This window comes from Blennius ocellaris (genome assembly GCF_963422515.1).
Source record: "Blennius ocellaris genome assembly, chromosome: 18".
NCBI classification, from domain to species: Eukaryota; Metazoa; Chordata; class Actinopteri; order Blenniiformes; family Blenniidae; genus Blennius; species Blennius ocellaris.
The window spans coordinates 10,216,693-10,239,874 of NC_137667.1; the positions used below are offsets into that span (position 1 = coordinate 10,216,693).

General features: G+C 39.9%; 2 protein-coding genes across 2 annotated transcripts; both read left to right on the forward strand.

Moving 5' to 3' along the window:
- Positions 1 to 8,705: 8,705 nt before the first annotated feature.
- Positions 8,706 to 17,476, forward strand: laptm4a (lysosomal protein transmembrane 4 alpha). Its single transcript, XM_080514322.1, has 7 exons — positions 8,706 to 8,900; positions 11,702 to 11,822; positions 13,680 to 13,756; positions 14,758 to 14,880; positions 15,114 to 15,209; positions 15,368 to 15,466; positions 16,541 to 17,476. Exons 1-7 carry the CDS (start codon positions 8,772 to 8,774, stop codon positions 16,613 to 16,615), a joined length of 720 nt encoding a protein of 239 aa, XP_080370448.1. The 5' UTR covers positions 8,706 to 8,771; the 3' UTR covers positions 16,616 to 17,476.
- A 585-nt stretch (positions 17,477 to 18,061) lies between these two features.
- LOC308143287 (uncharacterized protein) lies at positions 18,062 to 22,848 on the forward strand (the record flags this gene model as incomplete). Its single annotated transcript, XM_080514026.1, has 6 exons — positions 18,062 to 18,230; positions 18,943 to 19,443; positions 20,099 to 20,674; positions 21,694 to 21,819; positions 22,294 to 22,403; positions 22,741 to 22,848. The coding sequence occupies 6 exons, from the start codon at positions 18,062 to 18,064 to the stop codon at positions 22,846 to 22,848; spliced, it is 1,590 nt and encodes a 529-aa protein (XP_080370152.1).
- Positions 22,849 to 23,182: the final 334 nt, after the last annotated feature.

Genomic DNA, 23,182 nt, shown 5'->3' on the forward strand with positions numbered 1-23,182 from the left:
GTGGTGTTTGACAGGCCTTGCTCTAAATTTGTAGTGATGCTTTTATTTCGTTTGTACAGTTGTACATTTGTAAACGTTTATGCTGTAAATGGGATGTCTTTTACACTTTTTGGGGAGAAAAAGGCAAAAATGTGCATTTAGATGTGTGTGTATATTCATCACCCCTTTCCCCTTGAATATAATGTATACAGTTTTATTTGATCAAGTGTTATTTTAAAGAAAAAAAGAGAAAAAAAAAAACTTCATGGCTTCACAATCTGGCATGGTTTTTGTTTTTAATCTGTTATGAGAAAGGCCAGCCTCTTATTTGTACCGAAGCTGTAACAGCCACTGTTGATAGTCTTTCTGATGTGTGACAGTTTAAAACGTAAAAAGAAACACAATGTACTAAAACTGAGGCTGAATTTAGTCCTCTCTGCTACCATGGAAACTTCACAGGATATGACAAGAATTATTTTTGTACAGAAGAGTGCTGTATTTTGAAACAGCTACTACCTTGTAAGCAAAAGCAATGTAAAATATTGTCAATTATATAAATATGAACATATGAGTTTTGTCACACTGTCAAAATATGTACATTTTCAGGTGGCCTTATGTACATTTCCAGATGTTAGATGAAGAAAACAAACTCATTTTTGGAAGCAGAATTGTGACTATGTATGATTAAACTGTTCTAACATTTGACCTGCAGTGTTCGTTTTTTGTTTTTTTCCTCTATTGGCAGTGAAATGTTCTTGAAGATCAAACTCATACATGCATCTGAAGTGAGGGGAAAGACTTTGAATTGAACTGATTTTGATTTTTTTTTTCTTTTCTTTGACACTAGAAACATGGAACAACATACACTCGTAGTCTACACGCAATATAAATCAGTCTCCATGCAGTGAAAGACAGTGGTGTGAATTTTGAGGATTTTACGTTTTTTAGGAAGCCAACTATGGCTAAAAATAAAGCAGAAGAAAGCAAGTTATCACAGGCTTTTTCAATCAACTTCATGTATAATAAAGGCCTCGTTTCTTTTCCCAGCATCACTCACTAATTCAAATTTCATTTGCATTTATGCTTTATGTATTCCTGGTACTTTATAGTTCCCAGTAGCTCAGAGGAAATGCAGTGGAGACTTATGTAATATGGTGTGTGCTCCTTCCAGGGTTGCCACAGCAGATTTAGATCTGCTGTGATTTATGATTCTGGGGATTTTAAAATTAGAATATCTTCAGGACTGAAAATTCGACTCAAACAGCAGTCAGACTCCGAGCTGAAGGGAGTAGACATCCTGGAGAAAATGTCAGTTTGCTTCCTGAGTGTTCAACCTTTTCAACAAGCTGCAGTTCACAACCTGAGAGAGGCTGACTCCTCTCCTCTGAGCCCCACAGTCCAGACCAGCAGCACCAAAGACAAGAGTGGTCAACAGCGCCCTCTAGAGGTCGTGGCAGACAACTACAGACGGAAGACCGTGCCGACACTCACAGGATCATGTTTAATAATCACTGGACTGAATTAAGTAATATTTTGTGTACTTCTTTTTCTGTATTTGCAGAAGATTGAATTAAATGTGTAATACAATATCTCCTGTACAAATCATTGCAAAAATATATTTCATATTAAAAAAAATTTTGTCATGCATGTTGCATAAATCAAATCTGATTACACAAGAAATCATTATCCTAAAATCTACCATTGTATCAATTGTCACTTATCGTTGCTGTCAAACATATACATGTGCTTTTTATGGACCGTTTGCAAAAGTGGACTTTCAAACTTTACTTGACTGAATTATTTGAATTTTATAGATGTGTTCAACTACATGAACAGAAGACGATTAATGCTATGTGAAAAGACATTTCCAGTGGAAATAACATTTCTATTATGAGAACAACTGGCCTTGTCATACATGTTGCATGGATCAAATCAGATTACATCAGCAATCGTTCAGTCTCAATTAACTTCAGGTACTGCTCGTAAGTGTTTTTTGTTTTATTCTAAATGTTTGATGATTGAACAGTGCGATTGAACCTGTAATGAAACCGTCTTCGTTGTATTTGCACACACACACACACACAAAATCTGTTACAATATCAACCTGAACCATTTGAGTCTATTTGGAGAAAATATTAAATAACAATAAGCTGAATGTGCTGTAAATGATCTCTTATAGAGATCAAAGGTCCTTCAATCCTGTTGAGTATCAATCTACAAGTTGTGTCTTGTTGAATAAACAAGCACTGCCAGGTGAAGTTGTGTTTTTGTTTTTGGGTTTTTTTTATATCATGTTTTCACTCTTCATCAAAGTGAAAAATAGATGTTCTCTATATATATATTTTTTTAGCATTTTCATTGAAAAACCACAGCATAATTTCTTCAACATTTTATTGGAGAAATAAACATGGATGTTTAGCAGAATATTGTGAAAATGGGGTTAAAAGTCATTATTCTTCTGCCACTCGTTGTAAGTATTGTATTTAAGACATAAAAAGGAAAAACATACAACTTACAGACAATTTTTCCAGTAAAACTTATGCCATACTCTCGCTACTAGTTCTGATGCCTGAATGCTTCATACAGCATGAAGTATAATATAAAGACTTGCAGTAGTCTATGAACAGGATTATGCTTTTACTGAAATAAGAATTTAATAAGAAATACTGAATTTGCGTTCTGCTGAAGTTTGGTTCTTCATGCTGTGGTTAACAGTGGAAATAATGAGTTAAACTCATCTGTTTTGACTCTTTCTGCCATAAATCTCTGTTGACCTTGAAGATGTCCAAACGTGAAGCTGATTACGGGTTTTGGAACTCCCTGCTTCCCATAAAACATCTTCCAACCTCATTCTTGAGATGTGAACTCATGTGAACTCATAAATACAACCAGCCTCCTTTATAGACCACATTGTTATATTTCTTTAGCTACTTTCTTGGCTGGACGATATCAACTCAGCAAAAAGTCTTCCAACAGGTATTTCATTACACTGGTGTTTCCTGGGATTGACTGTGATGGTATTATTTAGATTCAAATGATTCAAAACGATAAAATGCAATTAATGGTTCTTTATTCATCTAGCACTTTTCATTCAGTGAAATGCAGCACAAAGTGCTTGACATGTTAAAAAAAAACAACAGCGCCTCCCTTCACCCACAGACTTGCGGTCCTGTACCCACCCCCGACCCTCGCAGCCCAAAAAGGATCTCACTTCACCCTGCAGCAACAGGAGACATGGAAATATACTGTCCAGCTGTGTATCATTTAAATAACTGTAGAAGTTGATGTCATGTCTCCCTGTGACATTCCCAAGTGATAGCAGGTACTGTATAGGTTAAAGACCAAGGAGCCCAACATTGAGCCTTGGGGTACACCACTTGTCAGGCCTGTAAAGGTCAGATACAAGTTTCAACTTCCCTTCCCCTTGTTGGCACTATAGCTACTCGGGACAGGCAGCAGTTTCAGTGGTTTTTTGTTTTTTGTACTTATTATTCATATTTGAATCAAACTTCTTTCTTTCCATCTCTGACTCACTGACGTGAAGCTCACAACAATGATTCACTTTACTCCTCAATATAAAGTGAGTCACTCACAAGAACTCTTTTGTTCCAACCTGCAGTGGTCTGCTCTATCACTTAAAAAAAAAAAAGAAAAAAAAGGTGTGCCTGTGCATATACTGTCTTCTTTTATGTGCGTCTTACTGCTGGCTGTACCACAAAAAAAGTTCACCTTGACTTTGACAAAAAAAAATTCAAGTCCAGATTGATAATTTCCTCAAACAGCGTTCTTTCTGCTTCTGAAAGAAACCTATAAAAAAAAAAAAAAAAAAAAAAAGTTTTGAGAAGTGCAGTGGAATAAACACAGGATGTGGGTAGTAAGCAGTCACCTCTGGTTGATATTTATGAGTGGGCGGGGCTTCAGTCGCGCGGCGGAGGCTCGAGGATGTTGGATGAAAACACCTTGACCGTGAGGAGGGCAGGACAGTGGATGAAGTGGACACCAACGTAACCCGAAACATGCGGACGTCCTTGTCAGCTTCCTTCTTATGCACTCTGGGATTATTGACGTCGATCGGTGTGTCGGTGAGTTGTTTTCCGTCTGGCGTACAAAGAGTTCCAGGTTTCACCTTTCCTCACTTCCTGATGGTAAACCAACGCGTTACTTTCGGTCACAAGGTGTTTTAAGTATTTATTTGATAATTGCTTAAGATGATCTCGCGTTTAGTTTCAAAACATAAAAATACCTGAAGGTGACTTATAGCAGAATGTTTTGTGTGTTCTTGTTAACACAATATAATGAATAGAATAGAATCACTGATTATGATTACTGTAACCAGTAGTGACAAACAAAATACAGGGACAGTCGTTGTGCTCCTATTAAAGAAGTCAATGACTAAATGTCAGTGACATTTAAAGTGTGATTGTGCATCATATCTCGTTATTAAAGCACTAGAAATTCACACTAAGCATTTATAAAATTATAATAGTATTAAATTGATCCATTTGTTATGTATTTCTGTCTCAAAACATATTTTGTGACTGTGACTGTTATTTTTCTTCTTTTATTGCCATTAACTATTATATATAGATTTTTTTAAAAGGTAATTGTATTCAATATGTTTACATTTTAGTAACTTTATAAAACATAATGACTGAGGTCTGTGCTTTGTTAGAAGCAGTATTGCTTCCTTTATAGCAGTTGTATCCAATGCTGCTTATTTTAGGCTCATTTAAATCAATGCTGTTGGTTTAATAAAAATCTACTTTATTTTGGTGTTGTTTTTTTTAACAGATTCACATTTAGTCTCTTTTGTCTTTGATACAGAAAATAAAAAAAAAAAAAACATATCAAAATATCAAAAAAGGTCTTTGGTTTGTCTTTGTCTTTGCAGACTCACTGATTTGAATACGTTTTGTAAATGAGAAATGAGATGATTAGAAATAAATTGCAAAACAATTTATTTGCATGCAAAACACAATTTCCATGCAGTGGCTTCCATGAATGTGTTTGCATACTTTGTTCTTGGATTAGCTTTATGCCTGATGAGGCAAAGTGGAACTGTTGTTTCCTTCATGATGTTTTTTTCAGTGGTTCATTCCAAGTGCATTCAGTTTTTCTTGGATGATCATCCAAGACTCTTCCATAAGAGTCATATATATATATATATATATATATATGTATATATATATATATATATATATATATATATATATATAGAGAGAGAGAGAGAGAGAGAGAGAGAGAGATTCAGTGTGTCCACATTTGCCCCGTAAATAGACTTAAATTCTAATGAAAGATTGTACCATTTATGTTACGTGACTTCTGCAGTAGATGAGGACATATTACCCGTTATTGTCTGTTCTCATTACACTGCAGAGGTGATAACATTGTGTTCCTTTGTGTCAGTATGGGCTTGTCAACCACAATGTTTTCGCAAAGCTGTGGGTATTTTTTTCTTTTTTTTTGGACTTTGTATCTTCGACGGGGTTTATTTCTTTATTGGCCTCCTAGAAAAGCAGCTTCATCAGCTTCCTTGGCCCATGTGGGGTTTTTTTCAGCCCCACAATAAAGCAGCAAGCAGCATTGTGTTATCTGACGTTATCTGACTTTAATCCCTCTATCATTTGTGTGCATTTAGCTTTCCCTCGCCCAGGATTTGGATGGATCAGGACTTGACTTAGAAATTTATGAATCCGGAGACGGGTCAGAGGACGGTGAGTGAGTGTCACAACCAGCAACTATATAACAGTTATGATGTACATTTTGTAAATTGATCTAAATCTTTCTACGCTGTGCCTTCTCCTCTCTAACTTCAGGCTCAACCAATGACGTTACATTAGAAGATAGCAGGCATGCGGACGTCTTCCACGTATGGATGCAGCCTTTAATTTAAATTATTTATTTTTCATCTGTTAATGTTATTTATTGAGCATGAAATAAACTAACTGCACCGTTTTTTTGCTTCCCCTCCAGCCATCATCGAGTGTCATTAACCCACCTGCAGAAGAATCGGAATGGATTTTCATGGAAGAAAGCAAGAGTTTCTTGGAAAACCCAGAGATCCGTACAGGTACTTCGTATCTCTGAAATGTGAAGTTGACAAAGCAGCAAATGTGTGTTGTAGCATTGTTTTTTTCTGGGTGTGTTTGCAGGTGTCATTTCAGGCGGGGTAACGGGAGTGATACTCGGAGTCGCAATCGCAGGAATGCTGATCTACAAATGGCAGAAGAAAGAGACAGAAAGATTTACTCTGAGTAAACGAAAGGATTCGGATGAAGATTATCTCAATCAGAGAAAGGGCGACTTTATTGTTTGATTTCCCAATGCTTCTGTGAACTGTAGTACCCAGACAAACAATTTACTTTGTGTTTATGATGCATCATGAAAGATCCGGATTGATCTTCAACAGATATTTGCGATTATTCTGTGGTACACATGGTAGCAGAGGATAACACTGAGACGTCAGGGAATATCCTTTTTTATTTATTTATTTTTTTTAGCAACAGTCTACCTGAATAGAGACATAATTTGCAGTAATTAATATTGACTGTTGGTGTTAAATCCACCCTCTGATATGTTTGATCACTTTTATCTTACTGTGTGAAGTTAAAGGGGCACTGACAAAACAATATGTGATTAGTTGTTAACATGTACCTCCTGTATGACTCTTTTAAAGTGGCAGCTTTTGTTTCCTTCTTGTATACACTTTTGTAGCATTAAAACAAAACTACCTTTAAATAATGCTGGCAACAAAGATAAGAATTAAAACATTATGTCCTAGTGGGCCCAGCTGAAAACTCCCACAAGTGTTTTTATATAATATGATAATGAAAGGTAATAGTTTTAGCTTGTCTGAACTCCTCTGAAGATTGTGTTTCTCTTTCACATTACAACCAGTCAAGAACCACCACTGATTTCATCAGTAATGCTTGTGCTTTTCCTTCAAGCCCAATTTTCTTCACACCATCTTTCTCTATGAGATGCACTTTAATTGGTGTATATGAGTCCGTTTTGCACGCATATCGAAATCTAACTGCAATTCTTGAGTATATTGTGAATCCTTGTGATAGCTCCAATGGGATATGATATGACTGACCAGCTAAATAATGCAGGAAAACCTCATCAGGGTTTACATGAATGCTCTGTTTTATTAATGAAGTAGATTGACAAACATCATTGAGGTGTGTTTATTCAATGTAATTAACATAAATAATGAGCGTAAGCTGCTATAATGTAAGACAATGTGTTGCTTGAATATATGAATATATTTTTTCTATTTCACAGTGAATAATAAATTCTCTTTGTGACCATTTTGTTGTTTTTTATGCTTTTTTTGGGGGGGGGATACAATAACAGCACACAGTACATACTCTCTAACTGTAATTATATGTGACAATGAAGGAATATACAATACCTGGTGTGAAGCTGCTGCACATCAATATGTGTGTATAGTTCACAGCAGATAAAAATGTGATGTGACGCAATCTGTTTAATTAATAATTCCAAAATGTATTTTCTTTAAACTGCTGGATTTTTGCAAAGAAATACCACAGACCACCTCTGAAATGATTTATATTACATTAGAATTAAATCTAACAACTTTTCACAACAAATAGAAGTAATAGACAGTTTCCCGAGTGCCAGGTAAATAACCTTATGCTGTATTATGAGCTCAAAGTTGAGCTGGTCATTATATTGAAAGAACTTGTTCTTGGCCTGCAGGTAGTGCCTTTTTACAATGAAGGGCCTGTGAGTCTGTACTTGTCACTTTAAGGGAACATTATAACATCTGCCTCAGCACATAAGAGACAATTTACCACAGAGTATTAAACTAAATGAGAATTGAGAAGGCTCTCATTGGATTTTAAATAGGGCAGCATGTGTATTCATATTGAGACAGCTCAGGGAAATGGTACAGTTTTAGTCTGAATGATGTGTTACCAGAATATGGATGGTGAACTTTAAGTTTAAGTTGATCTTCAGAGTATCCATGGACATTTGTACAGTAAATGAAATGGGGGGGGGGGGGGGGGGGGGTATTTAAAGATCAAATCTATGGAAGTAATTTCATCGTTTCAACAAAACAAACAAAAAAGTAGGACTACTTATGGTTGCTGGAGTTCCCATGTGGAATCAGCTCAAAGTGTGAGTCAAAGACGCAGACATCCATTTTTTCATTAGGCTTTCATTCGGGGTTGACTCAGAAGGCCCTGAACCATAACTGAGGAACCTGTTGTGTGTCCCTGCTACTCAAAGCTATTCTTGATTTAAAATTAACTTTGACTTAACTTTTCTTAACCATAGATAAATTAAAAGTAACAGAAGGTCTCACGAGCAAATCGAGAGTTCCATTCGGTGTGATTAATTTGCATACTTCTATTTACTTCAAAGGTTGGCTATGGTTTGTAGCTGCAGATAAGTTGATGCAGATGGGACGAAGGCAGTGCTTTTCAGTAATTGATTGATGATTGCATGTGTGGGTTTTCTCTGGCAATCCTGGTTTTCTTATCACAGTTATCAGAGGTACCTCTAAACCGTCTATATCAGTGTAAATGGGACTTGTTTTTAAGCATATAAATGTCTATCAAATTGAACTCCCAGTTTCTTCACACCTATTGGCTGTCGATGCTGTCAGTCAAACCCTTAAACCCCACCCCTCCATACGTCAGTCCGTTTGTTTTTATCCGCGGTGTGCGCAGGTCGTCTGTTGGAGGTGGGCGTTTCTCTGCGTTCCTTCGCTCAATGTTGATGCTGAGGTTTTTTTTTTTCCTCCAGCACAAGCGGCTCTCTCCATGTTTCTCCCCACGCTTGTCGAGAACATGCATCACTTCAAGCCGAGCCAAGAGAGGCTGTACACCACCAGGTGTTGCGGGTGTTGCCATGTCCGGACGGGGACTATCATCCTGGGAACTTGGTACATGGTATGTAAAATGGTTCTCTTCAGGGGTCAGGGAGCTAATAGCTGTTAGCACCGTTTCATCAACGCCACCAGGGAGCCTCCCCAGCGTTATTAAAGTTTTGTTCAGGGTGTTTTTGCGATAAATGCAATGAGCTGTGAGTTCGTGCTGTGGCCTTTAACAGGAGCTAAATGCCACTTTTAATCTCCAAACGGCTAGGACGATGCTAGGATTAGCATGCTAACCGTGCTGGCCAAATAAAACCGTCTTGTGTGTGTATATGTCCCGCAAAATCTACTCAACTTTGTCGAAACGATTGATTAAAAACCCAGTTCAGTGATGCATATTCGTGCAGTCTGACGGTGTAAAATGTGAGATATTTGAGTTAACGCTATGAAGCGGTTAAACGGTTAAATCAATACGAGCTCGGCTCGTGAAGCATCCCGCAGAATAAACACACAGCTTTACATCTTCTCGTTCGTCACGTGGCTACTGCGGTTAGTTAAAGGTAAATCAACCCATTGGCACCAGTTGGATGTTGCACATCCTGTCCCGTCAGAGTTAATCCCCTTTCCGTTTTCCTACGTAACAGATGTTGTTGCAGTTTTCGGTTTCCAAATCGTCCTCTGAGGGGTTTTCTTTCGTTCTCTGTCACACATCAAAACACGGGAGCACACTTCCCTCCGATTCCCTCCAAAAATCACCCGGATTCACTCTCATATCGTGAAATAAAAACCACTTCATCCGGTGACCCAGTTTAATAGATCTGATGGAAAGTAGGTCTGTTATGGAACTTGAACTAAATCATTTAGTTTAACGGGGACTCGTCCACAGATCTCTGACATGCTTCAAGTATTGGACTACAATCTGCACGAGAACAGTGATAGTCACTGACCCTGGGTGTAAACCTGAGTGTGTGTGATTGTGTCTCTCTGTGTTTGCAACTTTTTACCCATGATTATTATGTGTCAACATCACACTTAAGATAACGTAGTTTTAAATCAAATAGACATTAGTTTTACCTTGTATTCAATAGTTTCCAAACATGATTTTTTGGCAAAAATCAAATGTAGGAAATAATATTAGGAACCGGCATCTCCGTATACTGAGACTGAGTAGTGTTTTGGGAGTACTTGTACTTCTATGAGTATTTGTCCACGTATGTAATCATATTAATTTGGGTGAGCACAATTCAAGTATTGCAGCTGCACACATTTTTAATTTTCTTTGCCATCTCTGGATGTGAAGCACATGGATGAATGTCCCCAACATATAAAGGCTGATTCAGTATCTCAATCATCTTTTCTCAATCTGCTGCTCCATTGTAATTGTTACAGATTTTTCAAAAGAGTTCTTCTATTGATGCTGTTTTTTTGTGTGTGGCTGTATCGCAGTCCTTCATGATTCAGCATGATAATCAAAGGTGCTCTGCTCTCTCAGAGCCTCCTAATTCACAATCTCGACTTTTTTTTTCTCTCCAAGAAATGGTAATTGTATAATATAAGAATAATCTTTTTAAAGGTGTAATGCTGTTGGTTGAACGTTTGTTCCGTTTTCCAGGAATAGAAACATATTTCAGCCAATACCTCGTCATCCCAAGTTTACGCTTCATTTAAACAGTCATTTGTCCCAATGCCACAGAGACATTTGACACAAAATCATTATTTTGAAAAGAAAAAGAAACTCTACCTTACTTCCACATGCATGCTCATTTCATGACCTTATTTTGTAACTTTTCTGGGTGGATGGATGGATAAATTAGCTCACATTTGCTTCTCCTTCCTCAATTAAGCCACTAGAGTATGTTGGAATACAACAAATCCTGGCCGGTACAGTATGTGCAGTATGTAGACCTGGTTACAGATCCTTTTGTTCTTTGTTAATTCTCCGAATGATATAAAGGTTCTCTGCACATTTAAATACCACGTATATATTCAAATAATTGGAAACGCAGTGTAATTATGAGATTCCCTAAAAGTTCACAATAGAGTGTGGAATAGTTTTGAAACTATTTGTTGGAATGAGAAATCACAAGTTGTTCCAGTGAGACATTATTGCCACGGTTTTGAAACCTTACAGAAAAGATGGTAAAAAAAAAAAAAAAATCCCAAATGTTTATGACTTTGGTGATGGTACGTGATGGTAATTCTGATAAGGTGTCCTCGTTTCACTGCTGGCTTGACAAGTTTATAGGTGTTTTATTACATTGCACTTTGGTCTTGACCTGCAAAATATCTTCGTCTCTGTTTGTCTTCTCTTGACAGTCAAGATTGAAACACATAGATCACACAGACGGCTAAACACAAACAATTTCTCCATGTTTTGTGTATTTAGGACCATCAATATGAAAAGTCTTCATGAAACTCCATTTGTCACACATTGCATCGGTACCACAATATTATTCTGATGTCACGTGATTTCATTTATAGTGTTTCAATTTTTAGTCTCTTGTCTTTCCCCACAATGTTCTGTGCATCTCTGTGCGTGCGAGGCCTTTGAGTGTTTGAATGTGGCCACGTTCTCACGTCACTTGTTGGTTCCTTGTTGCATCATCAGTCCCACATTATTGGAACGTTACCTGGTGGAAGCAAAGGTGATAAATTGCTGTCTGTAATGTTGCCTATTTCAGTCTCTGCAAGTTGATTGTCATGCAATACTGACATGAAGTGAAACCAACGCCTTCCCGGAAAGTAGGAATTTCATCTCAAAACATATTGCATAATTTGGTTTCTTAATCATGCAAAAGTGTCCAATACATTGTATGTTTCACCACTTTTGGTTGGTCAATTTGTCTAAAAGAAAATCTTGTTTCTATTCATTTTAAGGTCATCCATCTGTTGATGGGGATCCTGCTGACTGTAGCGGTGACCCACCCCGAAAACGTTCCCACCATCGACTTGCAGTACGAGGTCATTGATCATTATTTTGCCTCTGACAGGATGTCTGGTAAGTGGAAAAAAAAATCTGTATCGGGGGAATCGTTTCACAATGAGACCCGAATTCTGAATCCATACTTAAGTTGGTTACATGTCAATCCATTTGAATTCCACAATATGTGTTCATAATAATGTCCTGGCCACTCCAAAGTGGAGTAAATATGTGTACACTCGCTAGTTCTCTTCAGAGATTTTCACTGCCTCGTGACTTGTTGTTATTCTGTAGTAAATGACGTGACTTAATTTTCCTCGGGAGAGTTCAGCTCCCCTCGGTGTTTCCACGCTGGCTTCACACCAGTGGCCCTGTCGTGCGGTTACTGCAGAGACTGTTCTGTCAAGCTGGCACTTATTTTGTTCGTTAGCTTGATGGAGGCCTCCTCCTCCTCCTCCTCCTCCTCCACATAAGGCTCATGCCAGCACACAGGCCATTGGAGGTTGTCCGAGGTCTAAAAATCTGATCATTATCCAATTTCTGGAGTTATCAGATTACTTGAGTGATTATGTAAGCGGCTAAATATATACCGATTATGATGATTCTGTTTAACAACACTTAGATTTCTGCCCAAAGCGCTGGTGCTTTTGTGCAAGTCGACAATATGTGATTAGTAAGTGATTAGATTCTTTAAGATCGTGTAAATAAAAGTGTGAGCAGCAGCTTGTTCCACCCGCTGTCTTTATTCCACGGGTTATGTAACCAAGTGGAAGAAATATATGTAAATGTCTCGTGGCCTTCAGTGTGGATTAAGCTCCATTTTACATTTAGGATCCTCACTTTGCACACTCTCGTAGATTTAAAAAAAAAAAAAAATTGTGCTGAATTGTGCATATTTTGCAGAATTACCCACAACACAGGGTTAAGCTTTGACCTTTAATGTGAGCATCACGGGTTTCCCACCTTATACACACATTATAAAAATGTATTAGCTGGGTAAACAAGGTCATAAATATGGAAGGCAATTTAAAAGGTAGATGTAGTGCAGGCGTCTTTAGGTTTCCTCATGGATGTCGATTGTCCTCCACAGTGGATTCAACACTTGATACTTCTCCTCTGTGGCCTCTGACAGGATTTGGCATTACGTACTACTCGCGTCAATAACATCAACATCTTTCATGGACGAGTTGAGGGAGCGAGAGACTGAGTCTGAACGGCAGACCTTTTAATTCCCCCAGATGGAGTTTCATTGTGTCTGAATGGAAGAGGCTTACTGGAAAGCCAGAAGCCGTAACACACTGTTTACATGCTTTAGTTGAGCTATGAGAGGAATGAAAAAAAAAAAAAGTTCCTGAATCAAGCATGTTAAATCAAGTTATTTTAGCACTTTTAAGGCTACGTTCACTCTGCAGGTTTTAATATTCATTACCCAAGTTTGTGCTGGCAAGATTATGACAGACTTTTAAGGACAAGAAGGTTACGAAAAGGAGAGCAGAAATTTGAATGATTACTTAATTTGAAGCGGTGTCAGCTTCCCTGTACAGCAGGCTTGTGTGGATTTGGACTTAAATAAAATGTGACATGACCTTTCAAGAGATTATATATGAAACTGGCCTGAATCCAATTTGAAAAATGTATGGTACATTTGTGTGTGAACTGTCAGGCTGACTTCCCAAATGAGCTCTGAATTTGTATCACTTTTGCATACAGCGTGACCGTGAATACAAAACTATTCCTGGTAAAAAAAAATGAGCTTTTTCCTCCTGTCACCTTTTAAACTTTGACTCGTGGACCACAAAGGACGAGGTGCTGCATGCGGCTCGGACAGCGACGCGAATACCTGCTCATCCACGCTCACTTCACTGTGATGGTTCAGGCACAAACGGCATTCGCAATATAATCCCTGAATTTCCCCTCTTCTTTCTGCTCATCCAGAAAATGCCTTTGTCGGATTTGCCATCTCTCTGTTGATGCTCACTATCAGTGCCATGATGGTGTATGGAGCCATTACTGTAAGTGTCCACATCAGACACGGTGTGATCACCGCCCTTGTTTCTTGTGCAAATATGTAATTCAGTTTATAAAATAACAACACGCTAATACGTCATGAGACAAGTGAGACATAACAAAGGTTTTGAATGAGTACGCATCCAGGCCGGGTGTTGTTGGAGAGCAGCACACGCGACGGCCACGTTTTCATGTCTTGTCATCTTTACCTCAAAGGCCTGCATGATGGCATCAGGACCGACAGGTTTGGTAGCTCTTTTACCTGGACCTGCAGTATGTGGACTGGCTGCACACTTAAAGTATGACGTGAATCTGTGGACTCAAGAGAGCCCGCCTCTACTTTAGCTGTGCAAGTCGTACACACTCCCAGATATCCCTGCTTTCCAATGTAGTCTAGCAGCTCTCCCCGTTTATGTGCTATTACACAATTGAGTAAAGACGGTGATTATGGAATATAGTGTAGCAGCGTGTTTGTTGACATGCAGAGTGTATTTAGTGTACTTTTGATAGAAGCAACATTCAACCTGACAATTGTCTTGTGATTGACAGGAAGGACCACTACGCATGATTTTAAACCGTGTCTGCACTTTTAAAAATGTTTCATTTGTCATCTGTATATTTCAATTTACTAAATTTATAAGTGGAAATAATGAAGAATAATACAAAAAAAAAAGAAATCTATGTAAACTAGATTTCACTGTATTAAATGATGGCAAAATAAACCATTTCCATTGTATTCAGATATTATTAGATTAATTTGTCCCTGTGTCTGTGGGACTCCTATTCCAATTAGTCTCAGCCTGACCAGTTTTATGTGAATCTCAATATAAAGAAGGCTGAAAACAGACTTTTGAACGAAATGGAAAAATTAACATTTGCATGCTAATAAATCGTTAAGGAATTTTAAGACATATGGTTTAGATGATGCATTGCGGTCCGTCCATAAAATCACAGAAAATCTTTCCAAGTGAGTAATTGTCCTTCTCCTCCTCTTCCTCCTCTTCAGTATCGTGACGGCTGGCTCATCCCCTTCTTCTGCTACCAGGTGTTTGACTTTGCGCTGAGCTGCCTGGTGGCTGTCAGCTCCCTCACATACCTACCCAGCATCAGGGACTACCTGGACCAGCTGGTTAGTCTCATGATCTGCACCCACAAAGATTTTAGTTTGACTTTTGTCGCTTGAACAGAAATAGAGCCGCTGCGCCCTCATGCTCAGTCCCAGTAGAAATCGTAAAGGTTTTTTATTTCCTCCATTGATTGTGGTTTTGTTTGCCGAGGCTGTGAGGTGAGTTGAATTAGTATCAAAAGCATTATTGGAGTTCCAAACCTTGTTTTTTTGTTTGTTTGTTTTTTCTTTCTCAGCCGGATTTCCCGTACAAAGACAACCTGCTGTCTATGAACTCCAGCTGCCTGCTGCTCTTCGTGCTGGTCTTCTTCACCTTCCTCATCATCCTCAAAGTAAATAATCCTCCATTCAGTCCGCTGATCTAATTCAAATGAGTCCCTCCCTGCATGTTGACACTCGGAGGACACGGATTCGATTGTTTTTCCCCGTCGTCACGGCTCTGCTGTAGTGTGTCGGCTGCAAATGGTCTTCTCTTCTCTGTGCCGTCCAGGCTTACTTGACCAACTGTGTGTGGAACTGCTTTAAGTACATCAACAGCATGAACATGCCCGAGATCGCCGTCTACCCCGCATTCGAGACCCCTCCCCAGGTACGTGCGAGCCGACTCAAGCTTCTTCGGCCCCTCCATGGAGCTTCTCGCAAAATCAATATTTCTATCCAATTTTTTTATTTTGTAGCACAGCAGTCGACAGTCTTTAATATCCTTCTGTTATGAAAGTCAATGGGAACTGGCTCATTTCCTTGCACATCTGCTGAAAGTGCTTGAACGGGTAAAAAAGCCACTGCAACGGGTAGTGGTGGCCGAGTGCACCCTGGGGGCATCAGCACCCCGGAGGACTGTCATGTGGCTACACACTGTATCATGGAAATATGATGTGGCTACACATGGAAATAAGATGGGTAAATGAAGAAAAAGAAAATTCTCATAAAGTATGATTAGTTAGTCAGTTAAGAGGCCAAAGCAGCTCAAAATGCTAAATCGACCAAAACGGCAGATTGTCAACAATAATTTTCCTAAACTTCAGGAAATATGATTGTCACATCAGCTGCAGTTCTTGTTTGTATATTTAGCTTTTTTAAAATTTTTGTTTTCAAGTTCATGAGTTGTGTTATTATTTGTTTTACTTGAAAGAGGATAGGTGAAAACAACTGCTCCTTTGGTCATAGAGTCTGTAATGCTCAGTTTAATCCAGCAGGAGGCGCAGCATTCACACTGAAAACCTTGCAGGACGTGTACTGAGTGTAAAAGAGAGGAACATCAGTTTCCAGATAATTAATACAAAGAAGAGTATTATATACTGCTGTTCAGCAGACACTGGTCTTTGTGAATTATAATTCAAGTTCTGCGTCGCTTTAAACTAATCTGATTACAATGAAATTTCCAAATATCTTAGCTTGATCATGAATAAGGGGAAATATTTCAGGTGTTTTTTTGTTTGTTTTTTTCATCCTAAAAAAATGCCTTTTTAAAAGTTATTCAAACTGATTGAGACGCTACTTTTATACTTGATATGGGCTACTGATCACCGCTCACTCTGTTTTAGGGGCCCGCAAACACATTTCTACAAATAAGTCAATTGTTGATATTGCAACTTAGTTCAGATTAGCTATCAAAATAAGTCAAACAAACTGTGAATTTTTTTCCTCTTTTCCTCTCCTCCAGTACATTCTGCCCACTTATGAGATGGCGATGAAGATGCCAGAGAAGGAGCCGCCTCCTCCGTACATGCCAGCTTAAGCACCAGCCCTGACGCCAACACACACACACACACACACACACACACACACACACACACACACACACACACACACACACACACACACACACACACACACACACACACACACACACACACACACGCACACAGAGCCATCATATGCATTCCTACATTCCCTCACTGACCCCTTCTTTGAATACCATTACGCCCTTCGCCTCTCTTCCCTCTCTGACCTGCTGTGTAAAAGGCCACTGAAGATGTTGTTCAACTTTCACGCTGTCGAGATGCGAGAGGAGCATTGTGGGAAATTGGTTTCTGTAAGACTATAAATAAATGAAGGAATGAATGGATGAATGAATGTTGAGAAAGCGAACAAAGCTCCCCTCCTCCCTGTACCTCCCTTTGGCCTTTTTTTAATGTCTTAGTAAAAGGGATCTTTGTGGACATTTATTGCTTGAAGTGCTCTCATCAATCCATCACCATCCTATCAATAGATTGATTAATGAAATGTAAAAAAAAAAAAAAAGAAAATCTAAGACAATCCACTTATTATAGCTTTTATTGTTGAATTGTGTTTTGCTTTTACCCCGTCTAATTATTAAGATGTAGACTGTTGTCTGTAGCACTTTTTTTTGTCTGTTATTTATTTAGCTTTGCTGTGATCCGGCTCACCGCCGCTCTCAGACGTGGTCACTGACTGATCACTGGTCATTTTCTCTGCTTCTTTCTCACCTGACCTCTGCAGCAAACAGTCTTGTGAACATTAGTTGTTGCATGCCTCCCTGCACCCCCCTCTTTCCCATTATTTTCTTGGTAATATGAGTTTGTCCTAGTGGAAATACATTTGTCTTCAATAAACGTTTCAGAGCGGTTATATCTTCTGTTTGACCTTTCTTTTTTTAAATTTGTAAATACTCAATTTGTTTTGGTTTTATTCGATTTAAATAAAAACAGGGACAACTTTAAATTTCTGTTAAAATTTGTAGTCGCTTGTGTTTTACTGGTGACGCCTACTCGAGATCAAATTGAGTTGCATGTGCCTCCTGATTTAGTCGTCAATATTCGTAAGGAATTACAGTAAAAACACGTTTCTGAATGTATAAGCGCCTATTCATTTCAAGCCACGTAATTACTTTAAGAATTCAAATATTACACTTAATCCCAAGAAAACAAAACCGATCTGCTCTCAGTCCCTCTTCTGTTTGGTTTTCTTGTCTTCAACAAGATGAATGGTTTTGCAGAAAACCGAGGACAGGACGAGAAAATGACCACCCTCCTCTAAATACCATACTTTGTACATACCTTACTTTACGGCACCCTGCAGGTCATGTCCCAGTTTGGGATTGGGCAGAGTGTTTGACGTGTCCTCCTCACATGTGGAGGAGGTCGGACCCCCGCAGAGCTGAGCCGGATCCTGATCCTCGGCCAGAGAGGAGGCGAGACCACAAGGAGTACTGCACGCCGATATGATGAGGTCTACTCTCTGGAGCCTCGTGTACTGCGCCGCCCTGCTGCTGTGCGATGTGATGGCCACATACCACCTCAGCCCCGGGGACCCTCGGCTGCTGGCTGCACAAAGCTATGCTCAGAGCAGACATAATGGGCGGCCACCGTTCAGGACCCTGGATCCATCAAGTAAGACTTGTAGATCTTGGATTTCTATGTTTCAGATGTGGGTAGATTCAGCGGGCAATTTGTCGTAGTGATGGGGAAAATTCTGAGCAACGATAATGCAAAGTTAAAATGTCAACAGAGGAAAGTAACTTATTTTCAAAGTTACTTCAAGTTGAATTTCAGTATTTCTATTGTATGTTATTTTCACTGCACAGATATGAGCAAAGTCATGCATGTTTAATTATATATACAACATCTGTTATTGCATTTTAGGCAATTTGCTAAGTATTTTTTCTTTTTATAGTTTAATCAATATGATCACAGTTCCTTAAAATACTTATTGCAAACGTTTTGCACCGTAAATGCATTAAATGATGCATGTAATAAATGCAATACAATATATATATAATTCAGAGTTTGTATTGATGTGTTTATTTGACACAGTAAAATTACTAATAGACTATATATTATAACGTCTGAATAATTTATTGGAATGACAGCTTTTTATAATGCCAACATGCATGAAATATCACATCTGTCCACCAACTATTTTCTGTATCTTCCCAGGTGAAAATACACTCATGCTTCCACTAACCATGTGTCTGTGCAACAAAAGCAAATGTTTATTTACCTGCAACCTGTGACAGAATGTCAACTTGCACTACTTTTCCTATTTGTCTTCTATCAGTCTACTAATGTTCTCTATCACTTTTCCTTTCTGGTGGCGCCGTAGTTCACAGAAGTGACTACACGTATAGGGGAGGGTATCACTACCACTACCAGCCTCCACGGATCCCTCCGCCAGTAGTGTATCGACCCGTCCCGCTATCTCCACCAGTGATTTACCACAGACCTCCGGTCCCCATGCCGCCGTTTCACCACAGATTCAATCAGCCTGCGGTGCCTCAAAGGCATCACATATACAAAGGTCACTCTCAGCCTCTAGCTCTGCATCCACACCACAGGGTCAAAGGCCCCCTCCCTTACAAATTGAAAGGCCCATGCCCGACACACTCTGACCCCACAGTGCCAACACCACCTGTGGTACCCGCCCCTACTGTCTTTACGACTCCACCAGAGACAACAATGCCACCAGCAACTACGGCGGCAGCGGTGACAACCATCGTGCCAGTGGTGGAGACCACTGTGCCGCCGGTGGAGACCGCCGCTCCTGTGACGCTACCGGTCAGTACCCAAAGCGGCTTCATCACCAGCATCAGTCCTGTGGAGACAGGTAGAATATTACCAGTCCGATTGGCCGTCCAACCCAAACAATGCACCTCAATGCTTTCCAGGTCAGACCTGTTGTTATTGTGATGAGATTCATGGAAGAAACTAGGCAAGAAAATGGTAAATGGTGACAAACGCTTCACAAGATCCACAAAGATTCTTGTGGATGGGGAATTCATAAATGTGTAACAGCCAGTACCAACAGTTGGGGTAAAAAAAATAAATTATGATATGTTACTACTATGTGAAAACAAAAACAAAAAAACTGATCTCAGATTTTACCCCAACATTAACAATCTGAAAAGATCTAAACTACAGAAATGTAGTTGATGTCATGTGTATGTGATAGTTCTCTTCTAACTCTGTGTCCATGTTTAGGTGTTCTGTTGTTATTTGTTCCTGTGTTGGACATCCAGCATCCTTTTCATTCAGGACAATGAAATGAAAGGATCAGACTCGTCTCTGATGGACTGTTGAGTCTCTGAAATGATGCACAGTATGTCATGTAACATACGGGATCATTTGATTTGAGTTTTTATTTTGTGCTTGTGGGGACATGTACATCTCAAAAGAATTTGGTTTTTTTGATGTTCATTTGCAAGCTGTCATGTTTCTGACTAATGATGAGATGGACTTAATCCTGCCATGTTGATCACCAGAGACAGATGCACAGTGCAGGAGCCGTCCCCTGGACCTGGTCTTCATCATTGACAGCTCTCGCAGCGTGCGTCCTGGTGAGTTTGAGAAGGTCAAAATATTCCTGGCCGACATGGTCGACACACTGGATGTGGGATCGGACGCCACCAGGGTGGCGGTGGTCAACTACGCCAGCACGGTCAAAATCGAGTTCCTGCTCAAAGACCACTTCAGCAAACTGGACATGAAGAAAGCCATCTCGCGCATTGAGCCCTTGGCCGCTGGCACCATGACCGGCCTCGCCATCAAGACCGCGATGAACGAAGCCTTCACCGAGCAGTCCGGTGCCAGGCCTCGCTCCGGAAACATCTCCAAGGTGGCCATCATCGTGACAGACGGCAGGCCTCAAGACCAGGTGGAAGAAGTGTCCGCCATGGCCCGGGCCTCGAGCATCGAGATCTACGCCGTCGGGGTGGACCGCGCAGACATGCGCTCGCTGCAGCAGATGGCCAGCCTCCCCCTGGACGACCACGTCTTCTACGTGGAGACGTACGGCGTCATCGAGAAGCTCACCTCCAAGTTCAGGGAGACGCTGTGCGGTAGGATACAGAGGGGCCCCGCAAGACCTCGTCCAACATTAACCCCAGTTCTAGTTCCTCCGTACGGCGCACCTTCAGTCCACGAGTGGGGTTGTAGCAGAATGTGGATAATCAATGGTATTTTTGCTGTGTAAACTCCGACCTGGTGAGTAAACAAACATACAAGGGCAGACGCTCTCAACCCCCACGTGGACTGCAGATGTCGGCTCTAGAACCTGCCTGTTGTCGTTAATCTCACCCCGTGTGAAGTTTTGGGGGCACGCTGCCTAAAACTTTGAAATGTCCTCAGTAATTTGTTTGGCAAAGTATGTCAATGCTTTGAATTTATCTTTTTTTGTGTGTGTGTATTTAAAATTATTTATTTAAATGTACTGTGAAACCTCAGTTTTTCAAAATTGTAAGTGGCAAAGCAACAAAAATCCACACAGATTTGGGCCCATGGGGCTCTGATTAATCGAAATATTGCAGAATTCCTCCATAATAATGTGAAAACTTCATAATTGGACTCACTGGTCTTGAGTGACACTGAAGTCAAAGGTTTGAATAACTGAGGATCTGTTGTGAATTTGAGTTTTTGAGCATTTGTCGTGTCCCTTGTTTTTTGTTTAGTTTTTTTTTATCAAAGGCCCATGTATTGTTGTATGTCAGGGTTCTGTGATTTTACCTGTGTTGCCCAACACTCAGCAGTTGGCGAATGACCTTGGCTGAGATGTGGTGAAGGTGTTTGACCGGACCAAAGTACAAACGCCACCAAAATCCTCAAATTCTGAACTCACTCAGCCAGAAAAATATTGGCCATTTTGTGAAAAACCCGTGAGGTACAAATGGGTTATTTTACTGCTTTATATAAGCAGATATTTGCAGTCAGAAAAATATACCCACAAATCCTCGACTAGTTTTTGCAAATGCAAAGTTACCTGGAGCAAGCGACCGACCGACTTAATCTGAATGCTAGCACATGAAACTGTACCCATGCTGCCATCTTGAAAGCGCCATCCCTTAATCCCGGTTTATTCTAGGTCTGGACCCCTGTGCCATGGGACATGACTGCGAGCACATTTGTGTCAACAGCAACGCCTCCTTTTACTGCAAGTGCCGGAATGGTTTTATCTTGAATGCGGACAAGAAAACATGTTCCCTGAAACGTAAGGACATACTGTGTGGATTCCTGCAGCTTTTTCGCTGTGATACTAACGCTGCTCAAGAGCTGAAAGAGTTTGTGTAGAAAGAAACATTGTCCAATGCATTTTGTTGTTGTTGTTCTCTGAGCAAAGCTTCACAACATCACAACCAACTAGTGCATAACTCCTGACTCCATCAATCACTGGTGGCTGTCACATTTGTTGGACAATAATCGGGTAATATAGAATTTAGTGGTAAATGAAGATATAATTGGTACAGTTAGTTTGTACTTTTTTTTCCTAACCTGCTGTGAAGATAAAGATGTGCTCTCTTTTATTTGAGATTCGTTTTGTTGATAAACAGCAGGCGAGCTGGTGGGAGAAAATAACTCCCAAAAAACGAGTGTGGGTGGTAATTCTGTGTGCTTTTTTGTTTTTTTCCTCGCTCTCTACATGAGCTGTTATACTGATGTGAAATTTTGCTTTCTCCCGGCGAAGAGGTGAAGGTGGAGGTGTTGGAGGATCCCTGTAAATGTGAAGCCCGGCTGGCGTTCCAGAAGCAGACCCAGGCGGCCCTCCAGCAGCTCACCGCCAAGCATATCCTTTCTGTTGTTTCAGCTGGACGACGGTTTATTCTGACCAGTCTGGCAGGTGTTTCCTTCTACCTGCTGTTATTGTTACTGCAATGCAATTTAACAGTGTGTGCAATCACTACGTCTTCTTTCTCCTCTTTTTTTTTTTTTTTTTGCTTGCCGCTTCATTGCGACCGAGTTTTCCTTGACTGATCAAACTAGCCGATGTGTCCGGGAGAATCGAGCGTCTGGAGAACATGGTGGGCCGAGCTTAAAGCGTCACGCCGAGGTGAGTGTGGACAGCTTTTCCTGCCTAGATGATTGGTAGTTCAACCTTTTTCCGTTTGACCTGCTGTTTATTCCTTTTCGACAGCGGCGGCTGACTTGTTTCACTTCGTGTCGGGGAGCCACGGACTACTGCATCATGGACATGTGCTTCCTGTCATCTGGCCTGCACAGATTCCAGCTACGGACCGAGTGAAGCTGTGGCCCAACTGACATCTCTGAATATTAAAAATCATACACTTTTCTTTTCATTTGTAATAAATGCAGTCATATGTGATGCTTGTGAAACTGCTGTACATGTTACATTACTTAAGATTAATGAACTTTTTGTAATGTATAATAACCACATATTTTGTTATTGTTTCTCCTTTGTGGGATTATATATGTTTTGCATACTTTTTGTACAAAGACTGATATTGTATATACTATTCTTGGGGTAAATTGCTTTATTGACTTTACTTTTACCTGAAAATGGATTTTATGTCACAGAGCATCCACCTAGTGAATGCTTATATGTCAAGTATTTATGC

Coding starts and splice junctions, on each gene's coding strand:
- laptm4a (XM_080514322.1), top strand. CDS start 8,772: ATGTTTCTCCCCACGCTTGTCGAGAACATGCATCACTTCAAGCCGAGC. Junction 11,823..13,679: donor TGCCTCTGACAGGATGTCTG/GTAAGTGGAAAA, acceptor CTGCTCATCCAG/AAAATGCCTTTGTCGGATTT. Junction 13,757..14,757: donor TGGTGTATGGAGCCATTACT/GTAAGTGTCCAC, acceptor CCTCCTCTTCAG/TATCGTGACGGCTGGCTCAT.